Here is a 23,801-nt window from a genome sequence, read left to right as displayed (position 1 = left end):
TAGCCAGAGTCCCCAGCGAGCCGAGACCGACATGCAAGATATCCGTGCAGGCAGCGTACCCAGGTCCTTCATGGATTCCACCATGAACCCCGCAGAATCCTGTATGTTACGTAAAAGAACAATTCAATGTCACTTCTATTCATAGAATCTAAATCCTCTAGTAATGTGCCCGACCACTTTAATATGGCTTTAGAAATCCATGCACAAGCAATAGTGGGCCTTAACGCCACTCCTGAAGCAGTGAATATGGATTTGAGCGTAGTGTCAATCTTACGATCAGCCGGTTCTTGTAACGCGGTAGATCCAGGGACAGGTAAAACCACCTTTTTAGACAGTCTGGAGACAGATGCGTCAACTATGGGTGGGTTTTCCCATTTTTTCCTATCCTCCTCCTCAGGGAAGGGAAAAGACACCAGAACCCTTTTTGGGATCTGGAATTTTTCTCCGGGTTTTCCCAAGATTTTTCAAACATAGCATTTAATTCTTTAGACGCAGGGAAGGTTAGCGAGGCTTTCTTATTGTCAGTGAAGTAAGCCTCCTGAACCTGCTCAGGTGGCGTGTCATTAATGTTTAACACATTTCTAATGGTCTCAATCATGAGCTGCACCCCCTTTGCAAGGGATGTCGCCCCCCTCAGCACGTCCCCATCACCGCCTGCTGTATCAGAGTCAGTATCCGTGTCATCTTGCATAATCTGGGCAAGTGCACGTTTCTGTGGGAACATGCTAGGGGATTTTGCAGGAATAGGAACAGAACCTGACCAAACTGCCATAGAGTTCTTTAACACCTGAGTTTCAGTCTCAGTATGAGCTACCATGGTAGATATCTGAGAGATCATTCCCTTAATAGAGGTCAACCACTCAGGCTTATTAATAGGGATCTGAGACAAGATATTACATTCCTGTGTACATGGAATGGATTCCTCCCGAGAGGAAACATCCTCTGCAGCATATGACACAGAGTCTCTAGACATGGCTATGTGAGACAACAAACCCCCCCCCACACACAGGAAAATGTCACACAGTTTCGCCCAAAGTATGCCACAGAGAGACAGAGATTGGAGTCAACCAACACACAGCGCTTACTGAAGTAGAACTAATACAACTACCTAGCGCTTACTGTGTACCTTAATAGATTACACAGTATTTACACAACCTCCCCCCCACCCTTCTACAACCCCCTGGTACCGCACAGGATAGCTGGAGTTGCTTGCAGGGACAGCTCTCCCTGTCAGCGTCTCTGTAGAAGATCTGCAGGCAGAAAAATGGCGCTGAACGCTGCTGGGTCCACTCTGAGGAGAAGCTCCGGCCCCTGAACATGGCGCTGCTTCCTGCTCTTCATTTTTTATACCGGCCTGAGGTGTTGCGCTGGCAGTGTAACAGAGGTTCCTGACAGGCTTGCTGACCAGTGTAGGGTATCGGCGCTGGCTCAGGGCACCCCTCACAGCGCCGCACTATGTACCGCTGAGCCTCCGGAGCGCAGTTAATACTGTGCTCCCAGCCTGTTGCCGCCATCTTCACACCGGCTCCCCGCTTGCTGAGGGGGCCAGTCACTCACTTGCCACCAGAATCTTCTGGCTCTGTTAGGGGGTGGCGGCAAGCTGCGGGGTCGCCTGGGGCGGCTAACGATCATCACCCTCAGCTTCGATAATGTCCTGTCAGCGGAGATAGTGGCTCAAAACCCCTCAGAGCGGACACTACTGCCCCCCCCTAAGTCCCACGAAGCAGGGAGGCTGTTGTCAGCAGTCTCCCTGTGCCTAACTCTTAGAAAAATAATAAAACTAAAGAAGCTCTAGGAGCTCCCCTAGCTGTGACCGGTTCCTCTGGGCACATTTTCTAAACTGAGTCTGGTAGGAGGGGCATAGAGGGAGGAGCCAGCCCACACTCTCAAACTCTAAAAGTGCCAGTGGCTCCTAGTGGACCCATCTATACCCCCATGGTACTAATGTGGGCCCCAGCATCCTCTAGGACGTAAGAGAAAAAAAAATATAAACCAGTGGTTCTCGAACTGTGTGCCTAGGCACCCTGGGGTGCACTTGCAGGGGTGCCGTGGGTTGGTGGTCTAGAACCAATTCAAATTATTTATGGTCAATGTAATAGACAAAACAAGTGCTGGTGGCTTCCAATCATAAACCATGTGGACAATCAGAAGCATAACTGAACCAAAGGATGATAAATAAACACAATTTACTTAATTTTATATTGTTTTGAATTTCTCAGTAAGAAACTTTTGGCCTAGGGGTGCTGTGAAAAAAATTCTGATACTCTAGGGTGCCGTGATTCAAACAAGTTTGGGAACCACTGATATAAACTGTTGCCCCTTAAATGTTACACTGTACCTTCAAAGTTCTCACTCTTTATGAACGTATCAAGTAATAAGTTAAATGTAAAGTCATCTGGAAATATCCCATACTGCACCTGCATGAAGAATTTCGAGAATGAATGCTTGGTCTAAAATGAAAATATCATATAAAACACACACATGAATATGGCCTATTGACATATGCTGAATCATTGTATACAGAGAATACGTCCACCCTGCACAAAGCATCTTGCTATATACTATGTAGCCATGTTACATATGCTTTTACTCTGAAAGCATTGTTATTTTGCTGTGGTCTGTAATACAAATATACACACTTTTTTTTTTCTTTTTTGTTCAATAGCAGGCTTGGAATTGGTCATCTGAGGTAGGGCAAGTGGTCTCCGTTACTTCCCTTAGGCATACTGTATGTGCCATGGAACAACTCTGTAATTCCCCTTTCACACCAAACTTATAACCCAGGTCCAGGTTTGGTGTGAAAGGGGTTACCTGGGACTCCGACCCTGGTAACGGACCCGGGTAGCCTGCACTGTGAAACTTGTCATCTGACTGGGTCACCGGCGCTTGGAGATGAGGTCATCTGCAAGTGCAAGCAGAGGAAAAACCCGGCCACAACCCAGATCCAGCCCCCTGTGTGAACGGGGTTTCAAGCCACTGTGACACAGCTTGAAAAAAAAAAAAAAAAAGTGCCCAATAAACCAGGTTGGACATGGGTTTTCTGGTGTGAAAGGAGTATCAGTGTACTCATTGGGGATCAAATTAATTCAGCACGGATTGAATAGCGCGGGAATGTGCTGTTCAATTCAATGTGCTGATCTGTCGGAAAAGGATGGTTCTTGTGGACTAAACAGGGTGTCAAACAGACTGACTTAAGTGCCAGGCGTGATGCTGTTTCTGGCGTGATAAAGCCAAAAAACAGCATCACCCCAGCACTTCTGTCGGATATCTGCTTGCACTGCCACAGGAATGTGAGAAGTAATCCTCTCGTCGGGGGTCACAGACTGCTTAATTGAATTGACCCCCAGTAAACTGAACACTTTGTGTCTCACACCTTTGTGATGATGCTGGTTTCTACTTTATGGATAGGCTGCATTCTCATGAATATGATGCAGTGCATAAAATGGCTATACATGTATGTGATGGGCACACTTTAATATCAGTTCTTACCTTATTCTTCAAAGTATATAAAGCTTTGTCTGGAGCACCATATTTAAGACACTTTCTGATCCATGCATGCATTGTCCATTTTCTCAAATACCAGCAGTTCGGGCTGTGACGAAACCTTTAGGAAAGATGAAGATACTATAATATTTGTGGAAGAACTAGCTGTTCCGTTTTCATACAGTACCTTACATAACAAAATGATGGTATATTTTTATTATTTGTAACAGTATGAAGGTGAATTAAAATACTGACACATGCATTCTGTGTGAAGCAGGAGGGATCTGCCCACAAAGCGGATAAGGCCGGTGTGAGAACACCTAATGGCTGCAGAGAGGAGACAGTCCAGGTGGGACTGTGCAGTCAAGTGAGCCTGATGCCTGTGTGTCCAGTCCAAGTGGGATTGTGCGTGCTACCCTGGTGAGAAAGCCTAGGTCGAAGTAGTACAGTTGCAGTGGAACAGGCTGGGTGGCCAGTTTCAGACCTGGAGGATACAGATAGATCCCTAATTCTGACACTGTTCTTGTGGAACTGTGGAAGCAAAGACCAGGCCAAAGCCTGTGTTATCCTGCAGGAAGCAGGACTGAGACTGTGCATGTGAAAAGCCAGGCAAGGCAAACAGTACCTGTGAGAAACAGGACTGAGACTTTTCGCTTAAGAGACTTTGTTTGCAGATTAGCTGCCCAAGGTTAGTCAGGGTCGAAGAAGTGAGTAGGCTGCTGATACACATATTTATACACCCCAGCAATGGCATTTCGCATCCTTCGTCCTCAATTTAATTTTCCCCTTAGGCCCAAATGTAATTTGCTCTGATTTACAGGTCCCGGAGCGATTCTGGTGAGATTGCCTATAGGTGCAATTAAAGCAAAACTTATCTAATTGGCGCACTACATCTAGCAAATGTCTTACAGGAATCACACTGAGCCTATTACATGTGGGCTTTACAGTTGGGTGGGTATAAAAAAAGGGGGGTGGACGGACTGCACACCCTATTACTAAAGATATCAAGAGGTGCTATCATGCGGAGGCTTCTAATACTATGCTGGAGGAAGAGAGATGCAGATGCACACTCCTAGTACGAAGAATACGGATAGTGAAAATAATTTAAATAAATCCTCACAATTATCATGGAGTATAACTGAAGTCCTTGGCACACATTTGCGCAAGTACCCATGTACCACGACAAGGTGACTTCATCACATGGGTTCCTAACATTGCTAATACTATCACATTATATAAATGTATCCAGGACTTACCTCTAAATAGTGCCCTTATCAATGTGTGATCTGAAACACAGGCCCTCAGTGTGCATCTGCATCTCTCTACCTCAGCATAGTATTAGAAGCCTCAGAATGATAGCACCTCTTGATATCGTTAGTAATAGGGTGTGCAGTTCAGGTCGTCCCCCCCCCCCCCCTTTTCCCCCCCCCCCCCTTTTCCCCCACTATATTTGTGTATATATTGTACACTGGAAGGCAAGGCTTCCTTCCTCTCGTATTGGCACCACTCCCATTCACCGTCAGGTGTTTTAATTAGCTGGGATCCTGCATTTCAGATCACACATTGATAAGGGCACTATTTAAAGGTAAGTCCTGCATAAATTTATATAATGTGATAGTATTAGGAATGTTAGGGACCCATGTGATGAAGTCACCTGGTCGTGGTACATGGGCCCGCATATGTGCGCAAATGTGTGCTAAGAACTTCAATTATATTCCATGATAATTGTGAGGGTTTATTAAAATAATTTTTACTATCCGTGTTCTAGGTGTGTGCATCTGCATCTCTCTTCCTCCAGTTGGGAGGGCGTGTAAGAAATAAACTCTAAATTGTAGTAGAAAAATAAAGCAGGCTGTACTGACCCTTCCCACAAACAGAAAAATAGGATTTTAGTACCTACCGGTAAATCCTTTTCTCCTAGTCCGTAGAGGATGCTGGGGACTCCAAAAGGACCATGGGGTATAGACGGGATCCGCAGGAGCTTGGGCACACTGAAAAGACTTTGACTAGGTGTGAACTGGCTCCTCCCTCTATGCCCCTCCTCCAGACCTCAGTTATAGGAACTGTGCCCAGGAAAGACTGACATTTTGAGGAAAGGATTTTTGTTTAAACTAAGGGCTAGAAACATACCAGCCCACACCACAACATACCGTACAACTGGAGTAACCGTAAACCAGATAACAGTATGAATTAACTACAGCAACAAGCTGAAACAACAAATACACAACCCGTGTGTAAACTAATGCAACCAGCAAGAATACACTGCAAGTAACAGTCCGCACTGGGATAGGCGCCCAACATCCTCTACGGACTAGGAGAAAAGGATTTACCGGTAGGTACTAAAATCCTATTTTCTCTTACGTCCTAGAGGATGCTGGGGACTCCAAAAGGACCATGGGGTCTATACCAAAGCTCCAACACGGGCGGAGAGTGCGGACGACTCTGCAGCACCGATTGAGCAAACATGAGGTCCTCCTCAGCTAGGGTATAAAACTTGTAAAACTTAGCAAAGGTGTTTAAACCCGACCACGTAGCTGCTCGGCAAAGCTGAAGTGACGAGACCCCTCGGGCAGCCGCCCAAGAGGAGCCCACCTTCCTGGTAGAATGAGCCTTTACTGATTTCGGCACCGGTAGCCCAGCCGACGAATGAGCTTGCTGAATCGTACTACAAATCCAGCGTGCAATAGTCTGCTTCGAAGCAGGATGACCAATCTTGTTGGAAGCATACAGGACAAATAGCGCCTCTGCTTTTCTGGCAACCGCCGTTCTGGTGACGTAGATCTTCAAAGCTCTCACAACATCCAGAGATTTGGAACTGCCACCGCATCCGTAGCCACAGGTACCACAATAGGTTGGTTAATGTGAAACGAAGAAACCACCTTCGGCAGAAATTGTTGACGAGTCCTCAATTCCGCTCTATCCGAATGGAAAATCAAGTACGGACTTTTGTGAGATAAGGCCGCCAACTCTGACACTCGCCTGGCAGACGCCAGAGCCAACAGCATGACCACCTTCCAAGTGAGAAACTTTAACTCAACCTTACGCAAAGGTTCAAACCAGGAAGACATAAGAAACTGTAAGACCACTTCAAGATCCCATGGTGCCACAGGGGGCACAAAAGGAGGATGGATATGCATCACTCCCTTCACAAAAGTCTGAACCTCTGGGAGGACAGCCAATTCCTTCTGAAAGAAAATAGATAAAGCCGAAATCTGCACTTTGATGGAACCCAATTTCAGGCCTGCATCGATGCCTGCCTGCAAAAAATGGAGAAACCGACCCAAGTGAAATTCTTCTGCAGGAGCAGTTTTAGTCTCACACCACGAAACATACTTTCTCCAAATACGGTGATATTGTTTCGCCGTAACCTCCTTCCTCGTCTTAAGGAGAGTGGGAATGACCTCCCCGGGAATACCTTTTCGAGCTAAGATTTGGCGCTCAACTTCCATGCCGTCAAACGCAGCCGCTGTAAGTCAGGAAACACGCATGGTCCCTGCAATAACAGGTCCTCTCTTAGAGGGAGCGGCCAAGGATCTTCCACAAGTAATTCCTGAAGATCTGGATACCAGGCCCTTCTTGGCCAATCTGGAACGACAAGAATCGCTTGAACCCTTGTTTGTCGAATGATTCCCAGTACCTTTGGAATGAGAGGAAGTGGAGGGAACACATACACTGACTGGAACACCCACGGAGTTACCAGGGCGTCCACTGCACTGGCTTGAGGGTCCCTTGACCAAGAACAATACCTCGGAAGCTTCTTGTTGAGGCGAGACGCCATCATGTCGATCAGCGGAATTCCCCAGCACTTCGTCACTTCTGCAAATACCTCTTGGTGAAGAGCCCACTCTCCCGGATGGAGATCATGTCTGCTGAGGAAGTCTGCTTCCCAGTTGTCCACTCCCGGAAGGAAGACTGCTGACAGAGCGCTCACGTGTTGTTCCGCCCAGCGAAGGATTCTTGTGGCCTCCGCCATAGCCACCCTGCTCCTTGTTCCTCCTTGACAGTTTATATGCGCCACCGCTGTTATATTGTCCGACTGTATCAGGACAGGCCGACCCTAAAGAAGACTTCTTGCTTGTAGCAGGCCGTTGTAACTTGCTCTTAACTCGAGAACATTTATGTGGAGACAAGATTCCTGGAGCGACCATTTCCCCTGGAAATTTCTTCCTTGGGTGACTGCGCCCCAGCCTCGGAGACTTACATCTGTTGTCAACAGGACTCAATCCAGGATACCGAATCAGTACCCTCTTAGGAGGTGAGAACTTTGTAGCCACCACAGGAGAAAAATCCTGGCCCTGGGAGATAGACTTATCTTCCGGTGCATGTGCAGGTGAGACCCGGACCATTTGCTCAGCAGATCCCACTGAAAAACCCAGGCATGAAACCTGCCAAACGGAATGGCTTCGTACGCTGCAACCATTTTCCCCAGAACCCGAGTACATTGATGAATCGACACACTTGTCGGCCTCAGAAGCTCCCTGACCATCGTCTGCAGTTCCAGAGTTTTGTCTTCCGGAAGAAACACTCTCCGTAAGTCCGTGTCCAGAATCATGCCCAGAAAGGGCAGCCGAGTGGTCGGAATCAACTGAGACTTTGGCAAATTTAGTAGCCAACCGTGTTGTCGCAGAACCGACAGAGACAAATTCACATTTCTCAGCAACCGTTCCTTGGACCTCGCCCTTATCAGGAGATCGTCCAAGTACGGGATAATTGTAACCCCTTGCTTGTGAAGGAGAACCATAATTTCTGCCATGACTTTGGTGAAAAGCCTCGGGGCTATGGAAAGCCCAAACGGCAACGTCTGAAATTGGTAATGAGAATCCTGTATCGCAAACCTGAGGAAAGCTTGATGCGGAGGATATATCGGGACATGTAAGTAGGCATCCTTTATGTCGACTGACGCCATAAAATCTACGCCTTCTAGGCTGGAAATCACAGCTCAAAGAGATTCCATCTTCACCACCTCCCTGTCCGGAAGAGACATTGGTAAGGCCGAAATGAAAAACTGGTGAGGGGGCACCTCCTGGAACTCCAGCTTGTATCCCTGAGATACTATATCTAGGACCCAAGGATCCAGGCCTGATTGAACCCAGACCTGACTGAAGATCCGGACTCCCCCAGGGAAGCCCCAGCGTCATGCGGTGGACTTGGTAGAGGCAGGGGAGGACTTTTGATCCTGGGCGCCTGAGACTGCAGGCAACTTTCTTCCCCTTCCTCTACCCTTTGAAGCGAGGAAGGACGAACCTTTTCCACGCTTGTATTTGTTTGGACGAAAGGACTGCATCTGCTGATGTGGTGCCTTTTTCTGTTGTGTGGGAACATAAGGAAGAAAGGACGACTTACCCGCAGTCGCGGTAGACACCAGGTCAGCCAAGCCGTCACCAACCAAAACATTACCTTTGAAGGGGAGAGCTTCCATAGCTCTCTTGGAGTCGGCATCAGCATTCCATTGATGGATCCACAGCGCCCTCCTGGCCGAGATCGCCATGGCATTGGCTCTTGATCCCAAGAGACCAACATCCCTCGCCGCATCCTTCAGGTAATCTGCAGCGTCCTTGTTATAACCAAGAGTCAAAAGAACATTATCTTTATCAAGGGTATCCATATCAGCAGCTAAATTCTCAGCCCATTTAGCAATAGCACTACTCACCCATACCGACGCCACAGCAGGTCTGAGCAATGCACCAGTATTAGCGAAAATGGACTTCAGAGACGTCTCCAGCTTGCGATCCGCCGGATCCTTGAGAGCTGCCGTGTCAGGAGACGGATGCGCCACCTTCTTAGACAAACGGGATAGAGCCTTGTCGACATTTGGAGATGACTCCAATTTTTCCCTGTCATCAGAAGGGAAAGGATACGCCATGTAAATTATCTTGGGAATCTACCACCTCTTATCCGGCGACTCCCAAGCCTTTTCACAAAGAGTATTCATTTCATGAAAGGGGGGAAACTTCACCTCCGTTTTTTTCCCTTTGAACAAACAAATCCTTGTTTCCTGCACCGCAGGTTCGTCAGAAATATGTAAAACATCTTTTATAGCCACAATCATGTACTGAATACTCTTAACTAACCGCGGGTGTAAAGCAGCCTCAGTGAAGTCGACATCGGAATCAGAATCCGTGTCGGTATCCGTATCTACCAACTGGGTAAACGGCCGCTTTTGCGACCCTGATGGGGTCTGCACCTGAGACAAAGCATCCTCCATGGATTTCCTCCACACCTGTGTCTGAGACTCCGATTTACCTAACCTTTTAGACAAAGAGGCCACATTTGTATTAAGTGTACTTAACATTGTGAGTAAATCAGGTGTCGGCTGCGCCGACAGAGCCAACTCCAGACCCGCATCTGCTCCCCAAGCAACCTCCTCCTGGGAATAACACTCAGCCTCAGACATGCCGACACGGAGTATCGACACACCGACACACACACACTGTCTCAGCTAGGGGACAGACCCACAAGGAAGCCTGGATAGAGAAACACAAAGGGAGTATGCCAGCTCACACCCTAGCGCCCATATATCCCACCAAAAAATATATGTTGAAAGCGCTGCTAATAAGAACAATAATTATGCACCAAAAAATGGCGCTGGTGTGCCCCTTCCCGGCGCGCTTCAGCCCGCTAAAATTTAAAAAATGAAAATGCTGGCGGGGGTACGAAAAGCCTTCTGCCAGCTTCCCAGACCCAGTAACATGCTGCCCAGGGCGCTCCCCCCAGCGCCCTGCACCCTGTGAGTGCCGTTGGTGAAGTGTGTGGGAGCATGGAGCGCAGCGCATTACTGAAGTCTTCTGCCGTCACTGAAGTCTTCTGCCTTCTGCATACTCACCCGGCTTCTTTCTTCTGGCTTCAGTGAGGGGGGTGACGGCGCGGCTCCAGGAACAAGCAGCTAGGTGCACCACCAAGTGATCGAACCCTCTGGAGCTAATGGTGTCCAGTAGCCTAAGAAGCAGAGCCCTTAACTAAATAGAAGTAGGTCTGACTTCTCTCCCCTTAGTCCCTCGCTGCGGGGAGCCTGTAGCCAGCAGGTCTCCCTGAAAATAAAAAACCTAACAAAAGTCTTTTCTAGAGAAACTCAGGAGAGCTCCACTGGTGAGTGTCCAGTCAGTCCTGGGCACAAAGTCTAACTGAGGTCTGGAGGAGGGGCATAGAGGGAGGAGTCAGTTCACACCCAGTCAAAGTCTTTTCAGTGTGCCCAAGCTCCTGCGGATCCCGTCTATACCCCATGGTCCTTTTGGAGTCCCCAGCATCCTCTAGGACGTAAGAGAAAATACATTTATCTGCACACCTTGCATTACAATATGCTTTATAGGTGCTCTTTATGGGTTAGTTGTTTTTTTTTGTTTGCTTGCTTCGCTACAAACCCTGAAACTTAAATTCCTGAATTATACGCATAGGGGGTGACTTAAAGTACAATTAAAAAACCATATGGTATGAAAATACAAATTAGACTGAATAGACTGAATAGATGGCTAAATCGTTGATTAATGCAAGAGGTGGCAACTGTGTTAGCGCCACATGTTCCCTAATCCTGCTTTATGCTAAGTGATCTGTATTATTATATAGGCATCTTTTACATTTAATAAAAGTGTTACTATCAGGTTATTAAGGAAATGATGACTGGCAGGTGCTATTGTTCATTGATCTATACTGTAGGCATGAATGTTTAAGGGAGTCCAAAATTCTATTTGCATTACGTGTAGCTGTAGCATTTGGCCCTCTCGTTTGCATGTACATTGAAATGGAAACCAATTTTGTAAGCAGCAGCATATTTGGCTCCTTAATCTCGCCTAGTGCTTGCTAGAATGAATGTTTAATTGCACAATTACTCTCTTCTCAGTGTGTTCTTGCAGGTCGCCTGTAACCTTATCAAGTCATTGTCATCCCACTCATTTATTATGGCGAACTGTTACGTTAAACCTGGGGTGCTGCAGTTACAGCTGTACAAATTAAGGAATAATTTGCTGTTCCCCTGGTGGAGCAGAGAAGAGATAGAACTGCAATAGAGCTGCACAGATGCTGGCAGCCTGAAGCTATGTTTTCGCAGAGCATCATGGCAGGGATATTTCTTCCATCTGACTGAAAGTGATTTTCACAACATTTACCAGATTATTACAGCTACCAGTATTCTCCAATTTACCCAGCGTCTTGTCATGTATAGGACACAACTGCTTAAGGCTATTGGAAATTGCAGCTCAAAGGGAAACAACTAAACCACTGCCTAATGCAATAATATCATAGCCTTGAACAGTGTGTAATCCTGTGCATCAAAACATTACCCTCCTACTGTACATATCAACACGCGGTTTGCCATATTTTTACACTAAAGAACACCCTGATATTTATTGGATAAATGGCAATACATAAAATGGCAACTAAACCACAAACTTAAAGTTTCCATGTAGGAATCATGGAGATAAAATACGTTCTCACGTGTGAAAATAAGATTTTAAACCTACCGGTAAATCTTTTTCTCCTAGTCCGTAGAGGATGCTGGGGACTCCGTAAGGACCATGGGGTATAGACGGGCTCCGCAGGAGACATGGGCACTCTAAAGACTTTAGATGGGTGTGCACTGGCTCCTCCCTCTATGCCCCTCCTCCAGACCTCAGTTAGAGAACTGTGCCCAGAGGAGACGGACAGTACGAGGAAAGGAATTTTGTTAATCTAAGGGCAAGATACATACCAGCCCACACCATCCACACCGTACAACCTGGAACATACGAACCAGTTAACAGTATGAAACAAAACAGCATCAGCCCGAGACTGATCAAAACTGTAACATAACCCTTATGTAAGCAATAACTATATACAAGTCTTGCAGAATTTAGTCCGCACTGGGACGGGCACCCAGCATCCTCTACGGACTAGGAGAAAATAAGATTTTACTCACCGGTAAATCTATTTCTCGCAGTCCGTAGTGGATGCTGGGTACTCCGTAAGGACCATGGGGAATAGACGGTCTCCGCAGGAGACTGGGCACTCTTTAAAGAAAGATTAGGTACTACATCTGGTGTGCACTGGCTCCTCCCTCTATGCCCCTCCTCCAGACCTCAGTTAGGGAAACTGTGCCCGGAAGAGCTGACATTACTAGGAAAGGATTTGGAATCCAGGGTAAGACTCATACCAGCCACACCAATCACACCGTACAACTCGTGATAACTATACCCAGTTAACAGTATGAACAACAACTGAGCCTCATTAAACAGATGGCTCAGAACAAAAAACCCTATAGTTAAGCAATAACTATATACAAGTATTGCAGAAGTCCGCACTTGGGACGGGCTCCCAGCATCCACTACGGACTGCAAGAAAAAGATTTACCGGTGAGTAAAATCTTATTTTCTCTGACGTCCTAGTGGATGCTGGGTACTCCGTAAGGACCATGTGGATTATACCAAAGCTCCCAAACGGGCGGGAGAGTGCGGATGACTCTGCAGCACCGAATGAGCAAACTCAAGGTCCTCCTCAGCCAGGGTATCAAACTTGTAGAATTTTGCAAACGTGTTTGATCCCGACCAGGTAGCAGCTCGGCAAAGTTGTAAAGCCGAGACCCCTGCCCTGTCCGAATGGAAAATTAAATATGGGCTTTTGTAAGACAAAGCCGCCAATTCTGACAATCGCCTGGCCGAGGCCAGGGCAAACAGCATGGTCACTTTCCATGTGAGATATTTCAAATCCACAGATTTGAGCGGTTCAAACCAATATGATTTGAGGAATCCCAACACTACGTTGAGATCCCACGGTGCCACTGGAGGCACAAAAGGGGCTGTATATGCAATACTCCCTTGACAAACTTCTGGACTTCAGGAACCGAAGCCAATTCTTTCTGGAAGAAAATCTACAGGGCCGAAACTTGAACCTTAATGGACCCCAATTTGAGGCTCATAGACACTCCTGTTTGCAGGAAGTGCAGAAATCGACCTAGTTGAAATTTCTTCGTGGGGCCTTCCTGGCCTCACCCACGCAACATATTTTCACCACATGTGGTGATAACGTTGTGCGGTCACCTCCTTCCTGGCTTTGACCAGGGTAGGTATGACCTCTTCCGAAATGCCTTTTCCCTTAGGATCCGGCGTTCAACCACCATGCCGTCAAACGCAGCCGCGGTAAGTCTTGGAACAGACATGGTACTTGCTGAAGCAAGTCCCTTCTTAGCTCCCGAGGCCATTAGTCCTCTGTGAGCATCTCTTGAAGTTCCGGGTACCAAGTCCCTCTTGGCCAATCCGGAGCCACGAGTATAGTTCTTACTCCTCTACGTCTTATAATTCTCAATACCTTGGTTATGAGAAGCAGAGGAGGGAACACATACACCGACTGTTACACCCACGGTGTTACCAGGACGTCCACAGCTATCGCCTGAAGGTCTCGTGACCTGGCGCAATACCTGTCCCGTTTTTTGTTCGGGCGGGACGCCATCATGTCCACCTTTGGTCTTTCCCAACGGTTCACAATCATGCGGAAAACTTCCCGATGAAGTTCCCACTCTCCCGGGTGGAGGTCGTGCCTGCTGAGGAAGTCTGCTTCCCAGTCGTCCACTCCCGGAATGAACACTGCTGACAGTGCTATCACATGATTTTCCGCCTAGCGAAAAATCCTTGCAGTTTTGCCACTGCCCTCCTGCTTCTTGTGCCGCCCTTTCTGTTTACGTGGGCGACTGCCGTGATGTTATCCCACTGGATCAATACCGGCTGACCTTGAAGCAGAGGTCTTGCTAAGCTTAGAGCATTATAAATTTGCTCTTAGCTCCAGTATATTTATGTGGAGAGAATTCTCCAGACTTGATCACACTCCCTGGAAATTTTTTCCCTGTGTGACTGCTCCCCAGCCTCTCAGGCTGGCCTCCGTGGTCACCAGCATCCAATCCTGAATGCCGAATCTGCGGCCCTCTAGAAGATGAGCACTCTGTAATCACCACAGGAGAGACACCCTTGTCCTTGGATATAGGGTTATCCGCTGATGCATCTGAAGATGCGATCCGGACCATTTGTCCAGCAGATCCCACTGAAGAGTTCTTGCGTGAAATCTGCCGAATGGAATCGCTTCGTAATAAGCCACCATTTTTACCAGGACTCTTGTGCAATGATGCACTGACACTTTTCCTGGTTTTAGGAGGATCCCGATTAGCTCGGATAACTCCCTGGCTTTCTCCTCTGGGAGAAACACCTTTTTCTGGACTGTGTCCAGAATCATCCCTAGGACCAGCAGACGTGTCGTCGGAACAACTGCGGTTTTGGAATATTTAGAATCCACCCGTGCTGTCGTAGAACTACTTGAGATAGTGCTACTCCGACCTCCAACTGTTCTCTGGACCTTGTTCTTATCAGGAGGTCGTCCATTTTCTTTGAAGACGAATCCTCATTTCGGTCATTACCTTGGTAAGGACCCGGGGTGCCTTGGACAATCCAACGGCATCGTCTGAAACTGATAGTGACAGTTCTGTACCACGAACCTGAGGTACCCTTGGTGAGAAAGGCAAATTTTGGGACATGGAGGTAAGCATCCCTGATGTCCCGGGACACCATATAGTCCCCTTCTTCCCGGTTCGCTATCACTGCTCTGAGTGACTGCATCTGGATTTGAACCTTTGTAAGTGTTCAAATATTTCAGATTTAGAATAGGTCTCACCTAGCCTTCTGGCTTCAGTACCACCATATAGTGTGGAATAATACCCCTTTCCTTGTTGTAGGAGGGGTAATTTTATTATCACCTGCTGGGAATACAGCTTGTGAATTGTTTTCAATACTGCCTCCCTGTCGGAGGGAGACATTGGTACAGCAGACTACAGGAACCTGCGAGGGGGAAACGTCTCGACATTCCAATCTGTACCCCTTGGATACTACTTGTAGGATCCAGGGGTCCTGTACGGTCCCAGCGTCATGCTGAGAACTTGGTAGAAGCGGTGGAGGGCTTCTGTTCCTGGGAATGGGCTGCCTGCTGCAGTCTTCTTCCCTTTCCTCTATCCCTGGGCAGATATGACTCTTATAGGGACGAAAGGACTGAGGCTGAAAAGACGGTGTCTTTTTCTGCAGAGATGTGACTTAGGGTAAAAAACGGTGGATTTTCCAGCAGTTGCCGTGGCCACCAGGTCCCATGGACCGACCCCAAATAATTCCTCCCCTTTATACGGCAATACATCTTTGTGCCGTTCGGAATCTGCATCACCTGACCACTGTCGTGTCCATAAACATCTTCTTGCAGATATGGACATCGCATTTACTCTTGATGCCAGAGTGCAAATATCCCTCTGCGCATCTCGCATATATAGAAATGCATCCTTTAAATGCTCTTATAGTCAATAAAATACTGTCCCTGTCAAGGGTATCAATATTTTTAGTCAGGGAATCCGACCAAGCCACCTCAGCTCTGCACATCCAGGCTGAGGCGATCGCTGGTCGCAGTATAACACCAGCATGTGTGTGTATACTTTTTAGGATATTTTCCAGCCTCCTATCAGCTGGCTCCTTAAGTACGGCCCTATCTGTAGATGGTACCGCCACTTGTTCTGATAAGCATGTGAGCGCCTTATCCACCCTAAGGGGTGTTTCCCAACGCGCCCTAACTTCTGGCGGGAAAGGGTATACCGCCAATAATTTTCTATCGGGGGAAACCCACGCATCTCACACACTTCATTTAATTTATCTGATTCAGGAAAAACTACAGGTAGTTTTTTCACATCCCACATAATACCCTTTTTTGTGGTACTTGTAGTATCAGAAATATGTAACACCTCCTTCATTGCCCTTAACGTGTGGCCCTAAAGGAAAATACGTTTGTTTCTTCACCGTCGACACTGAAATCAGTGTCCGTGTCTGGGTCTGTGTCGACCGACTGAGGTAAATGGGCGTTTTACAGCCCCTGACGGTGTTTGAGACGCCTGGACAGGTACTAATTTGTTCGCCGGCCGTCTCATGTCGTCAACCGGCTTGCAGCGTGTTGACATTATCACGTATTTCCATAATTAAGCCATCCATTCCGGTGTCGACTCCCTAGAGAGTGACATCACCATTACAGGCAATTTGCTCCGCCTCCTCACCAACATTTTCCTCATACATGTCGACACACACGTACCGACATACAGCACACACATAGGGAATGCTCTGATAGAGGACAGGACCCACTAGCCCTTTGGGGAGACAGAGGGAGAGTTTGCCAGCACACACCAAAACGCTATAATTATACAGGGACAACCTTTATATAAGTGTTCCTCCCTTATAGCATTTTAATATATATTCATATCGCCAAATCAGTGCCCCCCCTCTCTGTTTTAACCCTGTTTCTGTAGTGCAGTGCAGGGGAGAGCATGGGAGCCTTCCCACCAGCATTTCTGTGAGGGAAAATGGCGCTGTGTGCTGAGGAGAATAGGCCCCGCCCCCTTTTCGGCGGGCTTCTTCTCCGGAGTCTGTGATATCTGGCAGGGGTTAAATACATCCATATAGCCTCAAGGGCTATATGTGATGTATTTTTCGCCATACAGGTATTATACATTGCTGCCCAGGGCGCCCCCCCCCGCGCCCTGCACCCTCCGTGACCGCTGTGTGAAGTGTGCTGACAACAATGGCGCACAGCTGCAGTGCTGTGCGCTACCTGATGAAGACTGAAAGTCTTCTGCCGCCTGGTTCCGGACCTCTTCAATCTTCAGCATCTGCAAGGGGGGTCGGCGGCGCGGCTCCGGGACGAACCCCAGGGCGAGACCTGTGTTCCGACTCCCTCTGGAGCTAATGGTGTCCAGTAGCCTAAGAAGCCAATCCATCCTGCACGCAGGTGAGTTCACTTCTCTCCCCTAAGTCCCTCGATGCAGTGAGCCTGTTGCCAGCAGGACTCACTGAAAATAAAGAACCTAAAAACTTTTTCTAAGCAACTCTTTAAGAGAGCCACCTAGATTGCACCCTGCTCGGACGGGCACAAAAACCTAACTGAGGCTTGGAGGAGGGTCATAGGGGGAGGAGCCAGTACACACCATGTGATCCTAAAAGCTTGCTTTTGTGCCCTGTCTCCTGCGGAGCCGCTATCCCCCATGGTCCTGACGGAGTCCCCAGCATCCACTAGGACGTTAGAGAAATAGATTTTCAGGGCCCGGACTACATCCAGCAACTTGGAAGCCTCCAAGTCCCGAGTAGCCGCAGGCACCACAATAGGTTGGTTCAAATGAAACGCTGATACCACCTTAGGGAGAAATTGGGGACGAGTCCTCAATTCTGCCCTGTCCATATGGAAGATCAGATAGGGGCTTTTACATGACAAAGCCGCCAATTCTGACACACGCCTAGTCGAAGCCAAGGCCAAAAGCATGACCACTTTCCACGTGAGATATTTCAACTCCACGGTCTGAAGTGGCTCAAACCAATGTGATTTTAGGAAATTCAACACAACGTTGAGATCCCAAGGTGCCACTGGAGGCACAAAAGGGGGCTGAATATGCAGCACTCCCTTAACAAACGTCTGAACTTAAGGCAGTGAAGCCAGTTCTTTTTGAAAGAAAATAGACAGGGCCGAAATCTGGACTTTAATGGATCCCAATTTTAGGCCCATAGTCACTCTTGACTGTAGGAAGTGCAGAAATCGACCCAGCTGAAATTCTTCTGTTGGGGCCTTCATAGCCTCACACCAAGCAACATATTTTCGCCATATGCGGTGATAATGTTTTGCTGTCACATCCTTCCTAGCTTTTATCAGCGTATGAATGACTTCAACCGGAATGCCCTTTTCCATCAGGATCCGGCGTTCAACCGCCATGCCGTCAAACGCAGCCGCGGTAAGTCTTGGAACAGACAGGGCCCCTGCTGTAGCAGGTCCTGTCGGAGCGGCAGAGGCCAAGGGTCCTCTGAGATCATTTCTTGTAGTTCCGGGTACCAAGTCCTTCTTGGCCAATCCGGAAAGATGAGTATAGTTCTTACTCCTCTCTTTCTTATTATCCTCAGTACCTTTGGTATGAGAGGAAGAGGAGGGAACACATAAACCGACTGGTACACCCACGGTGTCACTAGAGCGTCCACAGCTATCGCCTGAGGGTCCCTTGACCTGGCGCAATATCTTTTTAGCTTTTTGCTGAGGCGGGACGCCATCATGTCCACCTGTGGCCTTTCCCAACGATTTACAATCAGCTGGAAGACTTCTGAATGAAGTCCCCACTCTCCCGGGTGGAGGTCGTGCCTGCTGAGGAAGTCTGCTTCCCAGTTGTCCACTCCCGGAATGAACACTGCTGACAGTGCTATCACGTGATTTTCCGCCCATCGGAGAATCCTTGTGGCTTCTGCCATCGCCATCCTGCTTCTTGTGCCGCCTTGTCGGTTTACATGGGCGACCGCCGTGATGTTGTCTGACTGAATCAGCACCGGCTGGTTTTGAAGCAGGGGTTTTGCTTGACTTAGGGCATTGTAAATGGCCCTTAGTTCCAGAATATTTATGTGTAGGGAAGCCTCCTGACTCGACCATTGTCCTTGGAAGTTTCTTCCCTGAGTGACTGCCCGCCAACCTCGGAGGCTTGCATCCGTGGTCACCAGGACCCAGTCCTGTATGCCGAATCTGCGGCCCTCGAGTAGATGAGCACTCTGCAGCCACCACAGCAGAGACACCCTGGCCCTCGGGGACAGGGTGATCAGCCGATGCATCTGAAGATGCGATCCGGACCACTTGTCTAACAGATCCCACTGAAAGATCCTTGCATGGAACCTGCCGAAGGGAATTGCTTCGTAAGAAGCTACCATCTTTCCCAGGACTCGCGTGCAGTGATGCACCGACACCTGTTTTGGTTTCAGGAGGTCTCTGACCAGAGATGACAACTCCTTGGCCTTCTCCTCCGGGAGAAACACCTTCTTTTGTTCTGTGTCCAGAATCATACCCAGGAACAGCAGACGCGTCGTAGGAACCAGCTGCGACTTTGGGATATTCAGAATCCAGCCGTGCTGTTGTAGCACTTCCTGAGATAGTGCTACTCCGACCAACAACTGCTCCATGGACCTCGCCTTTATAAGGAGATCGTCCAAGTACGGGATAATTATAACTCCCTTCTTTCGAAGGAGTATCATCATTTCGGCCATTACTTTGGTAAATACCCTCGGTGCCGTGGACAGACCAAACGGCAACGTCTGGAATTGGTAATGGCAGTCCTGTACCACAAAACGGAGGTACACCTGGTGAGGTGGGTAAATGGGGACATGTAGGTAAGCATCCTTGATGTCCAGTGATACCATATAATCCCCCTCTTCCAGGCTTGCAATAACCGCCCTGAGCGATTCCATTTTGAACTTGAACTTCCTTATATAAGTGTTCAAGGATTTCAAATTTAGAATGGGTCTCACCGAACCGTCTGGTTTCGGTACCACAAACATTGTGGATTAGTAACCCCGTCCCTGTTGAAGGAGGGGAACTTTGATTATCACCTGCTGGAGGTACAGCTTGTGAATTGCCGCCAGTACTATCTCCCTGTCCTGGGGAGTAGCTGGCAAGGCTGATTTGAGGTAACGGCGAGGCGCAGACGTCTCGAACTCCAGCTTGTATCCCTGAGATACCACTTGTAGAACCCAGAGATCCACCTGTGAGCGAACCCACTGGTCGCTGAAGTTCCGGAGACGGGCCCCCACCGCACCTGGCTCCACCTGTGGAGCCCCAGCGTCATGCGGTGGACTTAGTGGAAGCAGGGGAGGATTTTTGTTCCTGGGAACTGGCTGTCTGGTGCAGCTTTTTCCCTCTACCCCTGCCTCTGGGCAGAAAGGACGCGCCTTTAACCCGCTTGCCTTTCTGAGGCCGAAAGGACTGTACTTGATAATACGGTGCTTTCTTAGGCTGTGAGGGAACCTGAGGTAAAAAAGTCGACTTCCCAGCTGTCGCTGTGGATACTAGGTCCGAGAGACCGTCCCCAAACAATTCCTCACCCTTATAAGGCAAAATTTCCATGTGCCTTTTAGAATCAGCATCACCTGTCCACTGCCGAGTCCATAATACTCTCCTGGCAGAAATGGACATTGCATTAATTCTAGATGCCAGCCGGCAAATGTCCCTCTGTGCATCCCTCATATATAAGACTACGTCTTTAATATGCTCTATGGTTAGCAATATAGTGTCCCTGTCAAGGGAATCAATGTTATCAGACAGGGAATCAGACCACGCTGCTGCAGCACTACACATCCATGCTGAAGCAATAGCAGGTCTCAGTATAGTACCTGAGTGTGTATACACAGACTTCAGGATAGCCTCCTGCTTTCTATCTGCAGGCTCCTTTAAGGCGGCCGTATCCTGAGACGGCAGTGCCACCTTTTTTGATAAGCGTGTGAGCGCCTTGTCCACCTTAGGGGATGTCTCCCAGCGTAACCTATCCGTATGCGGGAAAGGGTACGCCATTAGTAACCGCTTAGAAATCACTAATTTCTTATCTGGGGAACCCCACGCTTCTTCACACAATTCATTTAACTCATCAGATGGGGGAAAAGTCACTGGCTGCTTTTTCTCCCCAAACATAATACCCTTTTTTGTGGTAACCGGGTTAATGTCAGAAATGTGCAACACATTTTTCATTGCCGTAATCATGCATCGGATGGCCCTAGTGGATTGTACATTTGTCTCATCCTAGTCGACACTGGAGTCGGACTCCGTGTCGACATCTGTGTCTGCCATCTGAGGTAGCGGGCATTTTTGAGCCCCTGATGGCCTCTGAGATGCCTGGGCAGGCGCGGGCTGAGATGCCGGCTGTCCCAAAGCTGCGTCATCGAACCTTTTATGCAAGGAGTTGACACTGTCGGTTAATACCTTCCACATATCCATCCACTCAGGTGTCGGCCCCGCAGGGGGCGACATCACACTTATCGGCACCTGCTCCGCCTCCACGTAAGCGTCCTCATCAAACATGTCGACACAGCCGTACCGACACACCGCACACACACACAGGGAATGCTCTGACTGAGGACAGGACCCCACAAAGTCCTTTGGGGAGACAGAGAGAGAGTATGCCAGCACACACCAGAGCGCTATATAACAGAGGGATATACACTATACACAAGTGAATTTTCCCCCAATAGCTGCTTATATCACAATATGCGCCTAAATTTATGTGCCCCCCCTCTCTTTTTTACCCTTTCTGTATTGTATACTGCAGGGGAGAGCCTGAGGAGCGTCCTTCCAGCGGAGCTGTGAAGAGAAAATGGCGCTGGCTGTGCTGAGGAAGATAGCCCCGCCCCTTCAGCGGCGGGCTTCTCCCGCTTTTTTAATGAAAATTAAGGCGGGGGATTAGGCACATATACAGTATAGAACTGTATTATGTGCAGTTTGCCACCTAAAGGTATACTAAGTGCAGCCCAGTGCCTCTGTTTTCCTAACCTGAGCCGTCCTGGCTACATAAATTTTTAAGGCCCTGACTACATCAAGGGACTTGGAATCCTCTAAGTCACCCGTAGCCACAGGCACCATGATAGGTTGGTTCATATGAAAAGATGAAACCACCTTAGGCAAAAATTGAGGACGAGTCCTCAACTCTGCTCTACCCACATGGAAAATCAGATAGGGGCTCTTGTGAGACAAAGCCGCCAATTCGGACACCCGCCGTGCAGATGCCAAGGCCAACAACATGACCACCTTCCAAGTGAGAAATTTTAAATCCACTGTTTGAAGAGGCTCAAACCAGTGAGATTTTAGGAACTGTAACACCACGTTAAGGTCCCATGGTGCCACTGGGGGCACAAAAGGAGGCTGGATGTGCAGCACTCCCTTTACAAAAGTCTGGACTTCTGGGAGAGAAGCCAATTCCTTCTGAAAGAAAATTGATAGGGCCGAAATCTGTACCTTAATGGAGCCTAACTTTAGGCCCATATCCACTCCTGTCTGTAGAAAGTGGAGAAAACGGCCCAGATGGAAATCTTCAGTAGGAGCATTCTTAGCTTCACACCAAGATACATACTTCCTCCAGATGCGGTGATAATGTTTCGCCGTCACCTCCTTCCTAGCCTTAATCAGAGTAGGGATGACTTCCTCCGGAATACCTTTCCCCGCTAGGATTTGGTGTTCAACCGCCATGCCGTTAAACGTTACCGTGGTAAGTCTTGGAACACGCAGGGCCCCTGCTGCAATAGGTCTTCCCTGAGAGGAAGAGGCCACGGATCTTCTGTGAGCATTTCCTGAAGATCTGAATACCAGGCCCTTCGAGGCCAATCCGGAACAATGAGTATTATCTGCACTCTTTTCCGTCTTATGATTCTCAGTATTTTTGAGATGAGCAGAAGATGAGGGAAGACATAGACCGACTGAAACACACATGGTGTCACCAGGGCGTCCACCGCTACTGCCTGAGGGTCCCTTGACCTGGCACAATACCTCCGAAGCTTCTTGTTGAGGCGTGACGCCATCATGTCTATTTGTGGAAGTCCCCACTGACTTGTTATCTCTGCAAAAACTTCTTGATGAAGTCCCCACTCTCCTGGATGGAGATCGTGTCTGTTGAGGAAGTCTTCTTCCCAGTTGTCCACTCCCGGAATGAAGACTGCTGACAGAGCGCTTGCGTGATTTTCCGCCCAGCGAAGAATCCTGGTGGTTTCCGCAATTGCCACTCTGCTCCTTGTCCCGCCTTGGTGGTTTACATGAGCCACAGCTGTGACGTTGTCTGATTGAATCAGAACCGGTAGGTCGCGAAGAAGATTCTCCGCTTGTCGTAGGCCGTTGTATATGGCCCTCAATTCCAGTACGTTGATGTGTAGACAAGCCTCCTGGCTTGACCATAGTCCCTTAAAATTTTTTCCTTGTGTGACTGCTCCCCATCCTCGGAGGCTCGCGTCCGTGGTCACCAGAACCCAGTTTTGAATGCCGAACCTGCGACCTTCGAGAAGGTGAGTACTCTGCAGCCACCACAGGAGAGACACCCTGGCCCTGGGGGACAGGCTTATTTTCTTATGTATTTGTAGATGGGACCCCGACCACTTGTCCAGAAGGTCCCACTAAAACGTCCTCGCATGGAACCTGCCGAAGGGGATGGCCTCGTAGGTCGCCACCATTTTTCCCAGTACTCGAGTGCATTGATGGACTGACACTTTTTTCGGTTTTAACAGGTCTCTGACCATGTTCTGGAGTTCCTGGGCTTTTTCCATCGGGAGAAAAACCCTCTTTTGTTCCGTGTCCAGAATCATGCCTAAGAAAGATAGCCGAGTCGTTGGAATCAACTGTGACTTTGGTAGATTTAGAATCCAGCCATGCTGCTGCAGCACTCTCAGGGAGAGCGACATGCTTTTCTGCAATTGTTCTCTCGATCTCGCTTTTATCAGGAGATCGTCCAAGTATGGGATAACCATCATTTCCGCCATTACCTTGGTGAAAATCCTCGGGCCGTGGAAAGCCCAAATGGC

General features: G+C 48.4%; 1 protein-coding gene across 1 annotated transcript in view; it reads right to left on the bottom strand.

Annotated features, from left to right (window-relative positions):
• The window catches only part of MRPS27 (mitochondrial ribosomal protein S27), a 278,880-nt gene that overhangs the window by 105,038 nt on the left and 150,041 nt on the right, over positions 1-23,801 (bottom strand). Inside the window, exons 5-6 of the mRNA XM_063963882.1 lie at positions 3,490-3,604; positions 2,339-2,417 (exon numbers count right to left, since the gene is read on the bottom strand). Of these exons, the coding sequence (XP_063819952.1) occupies positions 2,339-2,417; positions 3,490-3,604 (194 nt within the window). The remainder of the gene's footprint in view (positions 1-2,338; positions 2,418-3,489; positions 3,605-23,801) is intronic.

Source organism: Pseudophryne corroboree, chromosome 1 (genome assembly GCF_028390025.1).
Source record: "Pseudophryne corroboree isolate aPseCor3 chromosome 1, aPseCor3.hap2, whole genome shotgun sequence".
In the NCBI taxonomy this organism is placed as follows: Eukaryota; Metazoa; Chordata; class Amphibia; order Anura; family Myobatrachidae; genus Pseudophryne; species Pseudophryne corroboree.
The sequence above is the reverse complement of the archived record's forward strand: the minus strand, read 5'-3'. Positions and strand labels throughout refer to the sequence as shown.